Genomic DNA, 11,927 nt, shown 5'->3' with positions numbered 1-11,927 from the left:
TCAAGGTTCTAGACCGAAAAACATGAATTGTGTAACAATCAACAACACATGAATGGTATCTTGTTCAAAAATCAAAATGAATTGTGTGTGCAGTGTCAACAAAAAAATAAAAAAACAGAATTGTTATCTTAGGTAGTGTTTGGTTGATATGTATGTCTCAATATACATGTTTGTTGTTTGGTTTGGTGAGACACAGATTTTTAAAGGACACGAAAGGACAGGACAGAGACACTAAATTTGTTTATCTCCAATTTGGTGAGACACCGAGACACAACTTGCACTGATTTTTTACTCTTTTATCCTTATTAAATTTTTAAAATTTGTCCTCTTATCTTCCTAAATCTTTCTTTTTTCTCTTCTTCTTTTAAATTTTACAATTAAATTTATCCTTCTATTTTCTTCAAGAAAAAAATTATACATTTAATTTTTTTATTTATTTAAATTTTGATTAATCTTTGATAAATTCTGAGCTTTTAGTTTTCTTTTTTTTTTTCAAGAAAAACTATATATTTAATATTTGAATGATAATTTAAGATAATACTAGAAGAAATAAAAAATATTAGAAGAAATAAAAATTCAATAGTGATGATATAAAGTGTTTGAGGTAATGAGTATACAATGATAGTGGTAAAATTTGTGGTTGAATGAAGGATAATTCAGTCTTTTTTAAATATGTGTGTCTTGTTTTTTATTTTTGTCAAATACAATACATAGACAAATATTTTAGGCTTGGTTTGGTCATGATAACAAAAAATGAGTTGGTTGGTAAAATTTTTTAAAGAGGTATTTGCATTTTTAAAAAATATAAATTATTCATTTTATCTTTAGTAAATTAAAAAGACCATTCGCTTGTATTTGTAGTTTTTTTAAAAGATAAGTATGCTTTTAAGAGATAAATTTAATTTTTATATTAATATTTATTATAATATTTTTAAGGGCAAAAAATCCATATATACCAAGGAGAGCTCAAAATTACCAAAATCAGCCAAACCAGAAATTCATACCTGAATCAACCAGGACGAATTATTATATAATTCGAATCAATAAGATTCGAATTAAACTCTCAAGTAATTCGAATTGATATAATTCGAATTATCTCCATGCAACAAATGAACGTAATTCGAATCAATATGATTCGAATTATAGTCATCCAAAAAATCATGTAATTCGAATCAATACGTTTCGAATTTACATAACCTATTTCGAATTTAGTTAACTCGAATTACTAGGAGAAGTTTATATTAGAGAGGTTCGAATCTAGTTGATTCGAATTAGGGTTAAAACCGATTTCCATAGTAATTCGAATCAAGTTGATTCGAATTACAACTGTTTCGGCTATAAAAGGAGTTCGAACCAAGTTCATTCGAATCAGTTTGTCTTTCTCTAACCCCACCAAATCCCAGAGAAAACGACCAACCTTTCGTACGAGTAAGAGGAGATCGCCTTTTTTTGTCGATGGGGGACGATCCGGGAAGGCTTTATCGTTTGGATGGAGTTGCGCATATCGCCGGTGTCATCAACGACGAGGTTAGTGGTTTATGAAAGCGTTTTATGATAACGGTATTTGTTAATGGTTTTTGATAATGGTTTATGTTACTGTTAGTGGTTTAGGATAGTGGTTTAGGAGAGTGGTGCAGGCTAGTGGTTTATTGTTAATGGTTTTTTATAGCGGTTTATTTTAGTGTTAGCGGTTTAAGCAAGCGGTTTAGGCCATTGGTTTTTGTTAGTGGTATTTGAAATTGGTTTTTTTAAGCGGTTTGTGCTAATTGTTTTGGATAGTGGTTTTAGTGATGGTTAGCGGTTTAGGGGGTGGTTTGAGTTGGTGGTGTATGGTAGTGGGTTTTTTTAATGGTTTTTTATAGCGGTTTATTTTAGTGTTAGCGGTTTAAGCAAGCGGTTTAGGCCAGTGGTTTTTGTTAGTGGTATTTGAAATTGGTTTTTTTAAGCGGTTTGTGGTCTTTGATTTGGATACTGGTTTTAGTGATGGTTAGCGGTTTAGGGGGGTGGTTTGAGTTGGTGGTGTATGGTAGTGGGTTTTGTTAATGGTTTTGTTATAGCGGTTTATTTTAGTGTTAGCGGTTTAAGCAAGCGGTTTAGGCCAGTGGTTTTTGTTAGTGGTATTTGAAATTGGTTTTTTTAAGCGGTTTGTGCTAATTGTTTTGGATAGTGGTTTTTGTGATGGTTAGCGGTTTAGGGGGTGGTCTGAGTTGGTGGTGTATGGTAGTGGGTTTTGTTAATGGTTTTTTATAGCGGTTTATTTTAGTGTTAGCGGTTTAACTAAGCGGTTTAGCGGTTTAGTGGTTAACGGTAGTGGTTTATGATAAATGTGATCATGCATCTGTTTTTGTTAATGGTATTTGCACTAGGTTTGAGTGAGCGGTTTCTGTATAAAATGTTGGTCGTTTGTTTCTGTATACAATGGTTGCTAACTTACGTAGAAGACAAGTGCTAATAAATTAAGAAATCTCCTATTGATTTCCAGCAGTCCCGCTGGGGCCTGCGCCTTGTGGACAACTACGCCTGGTGTGACCTGGCTGCCTGCAGAGGCCACATCTCTTTGGCCGGTTCGGATCTGCTTCATCCATGTTGGTGCGGATTCTTGTGGATCTAGGACGACCCTCCCGCGCACGCCTCATATTCGGATCCGGTATAACGGTTGGCCCTGCATAAGGTGGCCAGAAACCCTCTGGAATGGGTGGTGTAAATCCCATCTGATAGACACCGAAAACGGAACTCAGGCGATAGACCTCGTGGACGTAGGGCTGCCATGTAAGTCGTGAATAAGCACAGCATGCCAGTGCGTGCGGACAGGGAAAGTGAAGTGCTTGGAAGTATCCACAATCACAAGTCTTAGACCCTAATGAGACTCTGTACGTACCAAGGGAGAATGAACCTGTCGGAGTCGTCTCAGCAACGGTGTATTCCGAGTTATCCCTGTCGTAAACAGTCACCGTGAAGCACCTGGCTGTCTTCAGGTTGGCCTCGATACACTTTACTAGGTATTGACTGAATTGTTGTCCAGTACCCATCTGAGCCTCGGCCTCCCTTCCCTTACGGACAAATAGCTCAGCTAGCCTTCCGTATGTGGCCTTCACCAGCGAGCAAACAGGGAGGTTTCTTACCCCCTTCAGGATTGAGTTGACACATTCAGAAATATTGGTCGTCATGTGCCCGAATCTCCGACCCTCATCACAGTACTGTGTCCACAACGAATACTCGATTCGGTTCGCCCAGTCACACATTGCCGGATTCTCAGAGCGCAGAATGTCAAACCAGTAGTCGAACTCCACTTCAGTCTTCGCATATGCGGCGTTAACAAGAAGCCTCCGGGCATCTTTTCCCTTGAACGTCAATGCAAAATTCGATGCAACGTGTCGAATGCAGAACGCCCGGTACGCAGCTGGGGGTAGCCATCCCCCATCCGGAGCCTCGAGTGCTGCCTTGATGCCATTATGCCTATCTGAAATAACTAACAGACCCGGCTGAGGTGTCACGTGCTCACGGAGGTGGGAAAGAAAGAAAGACCATGACTCAGCATTCTCACCCTCGACTAGTGCAAATGCCACGGGGAGGATGTTCGAGTTTCCGTCCTGTGCAATGGCGACTAGCAGTGTTCCCCCATACTTCCCATATAGATGGGTCCCATCAATACTCACCAAAGGCTTGCAATGACGGAATGCCTGGATACAAGGGGGGAAAGTCCAGAACAGCCTATGAAAATAAACCTGAGACTCGTCAACCTGTCCCCCAACTCGAACAGGGCAAGTCCTGAGGACGGCTACAGTGCCAGGCATCGTCAGCTGAACTCCTAAAACCCACCTAGGGAGCTCGTTGTACGACTCGTCCCAGTCCCCATATATGACGGCAACGGCCTTCTACTTCGCCATCCATACCCTCCTGTACGTTGGCCTGAACCCAAATTGTGCGGCCGTGGCATTTTGAAGCACCTTGATGTTCACAGCTGCATCAGCCCTAACCATCGGCATAATGAAGGTGGATATCACATGGTAGTCCAGACTCCTATGGTCGCTGGAGATGGAGCTGGCGAGACATGTATGCGGACCGTTGTATCGCTTCACTTCCCAGATACCCTTCCGCTGTCGGAGACTCATCCGAATGAGCCATGTGCACCCATTCCCAAACTCAGAACACTTTCCCACATACCTGCGATAGTCAGACTCAACGACCTTGTACTGGACCCCTCGGCGGATACTGTACGTCTTCACATTGAACAGCGCCTCATCTTTATCCTGAAATTGTTGGCCAACCTGAAACTCGTTCACACCGGCAGACCCCTCGGTATCTCTAGCGCCAAATCCTGAGGGCAGCAGAGCATTTTCGTCCTGCCGCATGGCATCCAGGTCCAACGAGGAAAAATGGGGTGGATACTGCTGTGTGCCAGAACTAGATCCACCTGTAGCCCTTCTCGGAACAGTAGTTCCAACATCATCGCCGCTTTCATCAGCGATCAAATCCGGCTCCACGTCATCGTCATCTGGATCATCAAACAAACCATCACCAACACCAACCGGTGTGGGACAATGTACCTCGGTGGGAATATGTTCCCCATGCCGAACCTCATCTCCAACATTCCCGCCCAGATCGACGGCAAACGAAGGGGACGCAACAGGCTGCATCGGTGGCTCATACACAGGAGCAGAGGACGAAGCAACAGCAGGTCTCGAGCTCGACCCGGCAACCGCGGCTATAGTATTCGCATTCTGGTTTGAACCACCCGAGCTAGATACCACATCAACCAACTTAGCCAACAACTCTGGTGTCCTTACCTCAGGAAACTGCCTACGACAAAGAAACATAACCTGCAAGTCCTCGTTACTGCCGATTGTGGAACAATCAAACTTCACGGTGTCATGGAGCACCGCTGTTGGAATGCGGTAGAAAAACTTCTTGACCCTTTTAACTCCTTCGAGACCAAGCTTATCCAGCACACAGCTAACAAGAGCATCGTAGGTGGTTGTTGGCGTCACGATAATACATAGTGGATCCTTATCAGTGAACTTCACGCCGGATCGAGTTTTTCTCTTAATCGACCCTCTATAATGTACCAACACTAGGAAACTCTCCTCACTAGCCATCTCCCCACTTTGTTCACAGCAACATGAGTTCACAGCATATATATATAGCCCTGGTTCGTGCTATATATATATAATTCGAAACAATTTGCTTCGAATTATCACAACCTAACCTAGTAATTCGAACTAACTAAACTCGAATTCCTTACTTATAATTCGAAACAACTTGTTTCGAATTATGTTGAAACACAAACTAACCTAGTAATTCGAATTAATAAGACTCGAATTCTTCATATATATTTCGACACAAGTTGTTTCGAATTACCTTATGTTGTTACCTTCATAGTAATTCGAATCATATTGATTCGAATTACTTTAACTCGTTGCATGCACATAATTCGAATGAAATCAATTCGAATTACTTGAGATCATAATTCGAATCTTATTGATTCGAATTACATAATAATTGGTCCTGGTGGATACAGGTGAAGATTTTTGATTTGGCGGATTTAGGTAATTTCGAATGCTCCTTGGTTTATTTGGGTTTTTTGCCTTATTTTTAAATTTTAAATATTATTTTACCAAGCACACTTGTTGTTGTTTATACTTATTAAAATTATATTTAATTTAATTTACCAAATATAAATACTATAACTTTAAAAATATTATTTTTTATAAGTAGACTACTAAACAAACTACTAGACCAATCTAATTTAATTTTTATAACCTGTTTAAAAAAAAAAAAAGATAAAAATTTTACCAAACCAAAGCCTAATATACTACACCCATATTCGAAACTTCGCGAATGCCCAAATAGTTCGTTATAAGTTATAACCAAACATCCTTCTTTGTAAGACATGTCAATTAGGTTCATTATACATTTCATGAAATATTTACATATAATTTATGCACGTAATATCTCACAATCGAACTTAGTTTAAAAAAAAAAAAAAACAACTGAAGCTTTATTGACATCTTTCTCAATTAAAAAAAAAATAAAAGGTATAAGTTTTACTAATCATATAAACTTTTTTTATTTTTGGTCCTTTCAAATTTTATTTTCTAGAACCCAAATCAGAAAAGAAGATTTACAGGAACGAAAAAAGCTCTCCTATTTTTTGATGATTGACAATTTATTTATGTACAAAAAAAATATTTAAGCCAAAAAAATTAAATGTCTCCTCCCTGCCCTGTTGGTTGTTTTGTTGGACAACCGTGCAAGTAACCTAAACTGATGCAGTCCTTCAACTCTGCGAAAGAAAGGACCAAGCTAGAAGCATCAACTTGTAAATCTAAGCAACCCTATTATTGAAGTTGTGGTTCAAGGGATTTTAATCCATATAAGATCCCTTTCCAGTTCTAGATTTCTGACATTGTAGTTAAATCATTAGATCCACCTAATTAATTGTTTGTCCATATAGCACATGGTTCTGTGGTGTTTTGTTGGGGACAATAATTGAACATGTTCATGTGACCAAATCATACATGCAACGTATGTGTTCTAGTTATTGATACCCATTGTCTTTTCTAGCTTCGAAACAAAATTCAAGTTGGCCTCCAATTTCAACTTTATCAATATGCCAGGCAAATTCAGTGTAAAAATTGGATACTATTGTGTGTATTAGTATTAATCTGCTTTTGAAAAATTAATTTTGATCGAAATTGGATTGATGTTCAAAGAAGTTAATTCTGGATTTACACATCAATGAAATGACAAACCAAACACAAACATTATTGTCACTCTCAAAGTGATTTTTGTTTTTTTATTTTCAAATCACTTACCATCCTTATTCTAGAATATTGTAAAGATAATTTGAAATACAAATAACATATAATAAATAAGTGATATATCAATTAAGAAAAGATAATATCCATTTTTTAATCTTAAATTGTGAAATATAGATGAACTACGGGGTAAAAAACTTTTAGTCGAAATTGTCTAAGCATTTGAGAGATTTTGTAGTAGAAATTTCCATAAAACAAATAATAATTTAAATCAATTGTGTATGTATAAATGAACAAATAAAACCGTTTAACACGTGCATTTAATTACATGACGTCACATAGGTAAAAATAATTATTTTTTACATTGAACGCATAAGTGATTATCTAAAAAAACGAATGTAATTAAATAACTATGTAAAATAGTTTACACTTAGTGCATCAAAATTAAACTATATATATATAAAATTGTTTAGGATAAATAAATAAACAAACAAATATTTTTGTCCCTTAACTTTCTATTAAAGTTTTAGAATAAATAAATCTTTACTGAAATATCTCTAAACCTTTAATAAAACTAAAATTAGCTCCGATTACATTAATTGAATTCTTACTAATAAAATTTGAATTTGATAGTTCAATAAAGAAACATAAATAAATAAATGGACAACACTAAATAACTTTTGATCGTCGGTTGATTGTAGTTCCGTTTTCTACGCATTCTTGTTGCGAAACAGACTAAAGGAAAATAAATGATAAGAGATTAGATACCCAAGCCTCGAATAATAATAATAATAATAATAATATGGAATCACAGAATAGCAGCATAGTTCAGAACAGTGTGGGACTCAATAGTAGTAGCAAAAATTGTATTTTAATGTACAGTACCAACCACTGTATTTTTTATATGTATTATACAATTATTTTTAAAATATATTTTATATTTTAATATATATTCTATATAAATGTGATTTGATAATTAATTTTTTATGCACATATAATATATTTTCATAAATAAATTTTGAATATGTGCACACGTAAAAATTTAACTACTAATTTCTATCTCAATCAAAATTCACATCTTGGTAAATAAGAGTTAAACATGAAATTTACTGGATAGATTATTTTTAAGAATATTCTTTTTTATCTTTGACTATTTATCTAATCCAATAGATAAAAGATGTGTTTGGGTTAGTGTTCAAGTTAGACAACACACGTTCAATCTTTTTAAACTTCTCAACTTTTCGTTTGGTTATAAGACTATTTTTTTTCTCTAATTTCTATTTACCTTAAGCAATAAATTATAATTTTTGAGTTTAATAGAAAAATTTATTTTCTTTCTACTAACTTTGTCCTTCATTCACATATAAAAGATGAGACACAATAAACAACAATACAACATAACATCAAATATCATTTTTTCTCTAATAATATAATAAGACACTAGAAAGAAGAATAACAATACAGATAATACATATCTTTATTCTCTATTAACTCTCTAACCGAGAAGAAGTGAAGACTCTCACACTAAATTCATATTGATTTATGAATTTCACTTGAATTATACATCGTGCATGAGTCTCTATTTATAGATTTACAGATAAATAATTATAACTAATTTTAATATTTAAGATATTTAATTACTAAGATATTTTATGATCGATGGTGAAAAATATAAAATTCTACACATTTTTACATGTACGGACTTAGATTTAGTTGTGATATTTTAATCAATTTGATTATGTTCAAAATCTTTCTATTCAAACTAATAACTTGACCATGCATGTATCCCCTAACTTCTTGATTTTGTATTCATTTTCAAATTTATTTTTTTAAAATTTAATTTGTAAAACTTAATATAACTTCTATAATTTTCTAACAACTTAATTAATTTTTATATTTTTTATGAAATTTCTGTCCTTCAAACGATTAGTTATCTTCTTGAATAAATAACTTTATTATTCATGAATATTTCAGTAATTTCTAAAAATTTTATTGGTAATTAATAAGCATAGTTTTTTTTTTTTTTTGGACAGTGAATAATTTCTTACATAGTCAACTGCTCCCAAATTTTTGGTAAAAAAAATTCTATACGTGTTAGGCTTTTGGACCCTGAAATTGAAGTTTCATAAGCACAAACTAAAATAGGTATAGGTCCGCTATGACCGCCCACTTTGTTTCGTCTCTGTTGGATACTATCCCTTTCACCAAAATTACCGAAAATTGGAACCTCTTCCAAAAATGGAAATTAACACAAATGGACTGCTACTAAAATACTATAATTTAGGATTTATATCCTCTAAATTCTAAATTTTATTTTAAATTTTAAAAAATTAATTATAATTTTTTATTAGTTATTTTATAAGTTAGACAAAAAAAATATAAAAAAATATTTAAAAAAAATAGATTATATTCTTTTAAGTTAAAATCTAAAATTTAAAAAATTTAAATTTAATATTTAGAATTTTAGGTAGTGTTTGTTTTTTTTAGAATAAAAAAAAAAGAAAAAAAGGTAGTATTTGCTTCAGGATATTTAGATTAACTCCTAGGAGTAATCACTTGGAAATAATACGGAGTGGATCATCTCCAGTGGAAAAAAAATTGGATGATATACAGTGGAAGATCTCACCCTTCATTGCATTCTCTCTCTCATTTATTTCTGGTCCCATTTAAAGAATTGAAGGTGGGAGATTACACTGTATTCTCTCCAGTGACAAAAAAAATGGAGAGGATCCATTTCCGGATTCTTGTAGTTATTTTCCGTTTTGAAAAGTTAATTTTATTTATTAGTTATTTGCAGAAATTAAATTACAATGATTTAATGAAATTTTAGTTTTGCCATAAAAGTTGAGAAATGAGAATAAATTATGCACAACACATAGAAATAAAAACTATTGTATAAAAGTGTCAATACGTCCTTCTATATTCAATTTTTAATTAAAAAGTAATTAACTAATAATAATTAATAAGAATAAAATCTGTTAAAGGCATTTAACAATTACAAATATATTCCTATAAATATTTGTTATGACCAAACATGTTTCAAATTTTTTTTTTTTTGGGAATATCATAACAATTCCAAAGTATTTTTTAATGACAAACAGACTAGATTCTTACAACATTCAAATATAATATTCCAAAGCATAATGTTTATGGGAATATAAGTCTTGAAAATATATTTTCTAAACTTGAAACAAATGAGTTGATAACTAATTAGAATGGTCAAAAATAATTAATTGTTTAACATCATTAATGAGTGATGCTATATCTTCACTTATTACCTCTGGTTTGAAATAAATGCCGTTTGTGTTTCTTTTTTTTATTATTATTAAAAATTCAATATGTGCATACCCAAATTATGTTTAAACACATAATTTTTCAATATTTTAATCCATTATAAATGTTTAAAGCACTGTATTTGGACCTTTTATATTTACTAGTCAGAGAGATTATTCATTAAGAATAATAATGAAGAGTCCTAATCCATCTTCGTAATTATTTTTTTAATACAAGAGCAAAAAATTTAAAATATATGCTATTTTTTAAAATATAAAAAATTCAAATTTTATTATTTAGAAATTAAAAAAAATAATTAGAAAGATGAGTTATGACTCCCAATAATTTTTCATTAAGAATAAATGTGTTATGGAAATTTGTTACTGCCCATTATTTATTAAATGATCCATCCATCTTCTTGTTTCTATCTTTCCTTTTTAATTTCTTTTTAATTTTCCCTAAAGATGCTTTCAATTAATTTAAAATATTTCAATACATAATTGTATCAATTTTATATTTGATGAACAACGGAAAACATTATTTTATTTAAAACTTACAAAGATGTTAGGAGAATAATTCAGATGCTATATCATTACTCTTTTATTTGTTGTAGTGATGTTATTAATAATTCCCTTTACTAATTCTTTAACCTTTTTTCCTGCATTTCTAACCCACTAAGCCTACGTTATTATTATGCCAACTTTTTTATTCTTGATTATGCTAGAATAGTAAGTTGACCAAGTTAATCTGATGAGCAAGATATATGAATGGATGGCACGAGTAATCATTGATAAATTACTTTCACTAAGACAAATTATCGATTACAACCTAACATTAACGCGTACGGTTGTTACTTTTTTTTTTATTCTATATGTTGAGGCATGGATCGTTTTAATCTTTTTGTTATATTAACAAATCAATGTATTTAAAACTAATTTATTTCCAGATAAATTAATGTGCTTTTTTTCTACATGCCAAATATAAATATATTAATTATTAATATATTAAAATATGTCGAAAGGATTTATCTCAACATAAAATCAAGGTAATACTATATTTTAAGCTCAGAGTATTTTAACGTGGATTTTTTATTTGAATTATTTAAATATTTTATCACACGTTGGACAGTGAGACCAAAAAAAAAAAATCCCAAAGTATTGAGCACCTAGGATAAGGAACAATGAAAATTAGGAGTGGCAAAGCGGGCCGATCCGGCCCAACCTACCCCGTCCCGCCTAGGCCCGGCCTATAAACGGGGCGGGCCGCCAACTAAGATGGGTTCAAAAGGCTAACCCGTCTCGCTTTATGGCGAACTGGTGGGTCCGCGGACTAGTCCGCTTGACGTTTTTTTTTTTTGAAAAATAAAATTAATTAAAATTAACCAAAAATAATAATTAAAAAATCAAATACAAATAAAAAATAGTTAAATTATAATATAATTTTTTTACTATAATTTTTTTTAATTTTTAACTTCAATAAAATTGTTCAAAATAATATTTGTCAATAAAATCATCTTTATTTTAAAAAATAAGTCACATAATTTAAGCAAATATACGAAATTGTAAAATAAAATAAAAAAAGTTAATAACTAAAAGAAGAATAAAAATAAAAACAAAAAAAAGTGTTTGAAAATTCTATAATTATTAATTTTATAATAGTAATCACTCTTTTATTTAATAAAAAAAATAAAAATCTTTGGCCCGGCGGACCGGCCCGCCCTACCCCGCCAAAATCTGCCAATTTGGCGGTGCGAATTTGGTGGATTTTTTTTTTAATTTGGCGGGCTCCAAATCCTAGCCCGACCCGCCTTTTTAGCAGGTTTAGCGGATCGACCCGACGGATTCAACCCATTTTGCCACCCCTAGTAAAAATGTTACACATCCCGAATACATCCGA

The 11,927-nt window shown here is 32.8% G+C and overlaps 2 protein-coding genes across 2 annotated transcripts; both read right to left on the bottom strand.

Annotated features, from left to right (window-relative positions):
• Positions 1 to 2,468: 2,468 nt before the first annotated feature.
• Positions 2,469 to 3,794, bottom strand: LOC148570668 (uncharacterized). The gene has a single exon (XM_088507135.1). It carries the CDS (start codon positions 3,792 to 3,794, stop codon positions 2,469 to 2,471), a length of 1,326 nt encoding a protein of 441 aa, XP_088363261.1.
• An 81-nt stretch (positions 3,795 to 3,875) lies between these two features.
• LOC148570667 (uncharacterized) lies at positions 3,876 to 5,096 on the bottom strand. Its single transcript, XM_088507134.1, has one exon. It carries the CDS (start codon positions 5,094 to 5,096, stop codon positions 3,876 to 3,878), a length of 1,221 nt encoding a protein of 406 aa, XP_088363260.1.
• Between the last annotated feature and the right edge of the window lie 6,831 nt (positions 5,097 to 11,927).

Source organism: Arachis ipaensis, chromosome B3 (genome assembly GCF_059453495.1).
Source record: "Arachis ipaensis isolate K30076 ecotype BB chromosome B3, ASM5945349v1, whole genome shotgun sequence".
Taxonomy (NCBI): Eukaryota; Viridiplantae; Streptophyta; class Magnoliopsida; order Fabales; family Fabaceae; genus Arachis; species Arachis ipaensis.
The sequence above is the reverse complement of the archived record's forward strand: the minus strand, read 5'-3'. Positions and strand labels throughout refer to the sequence as shown.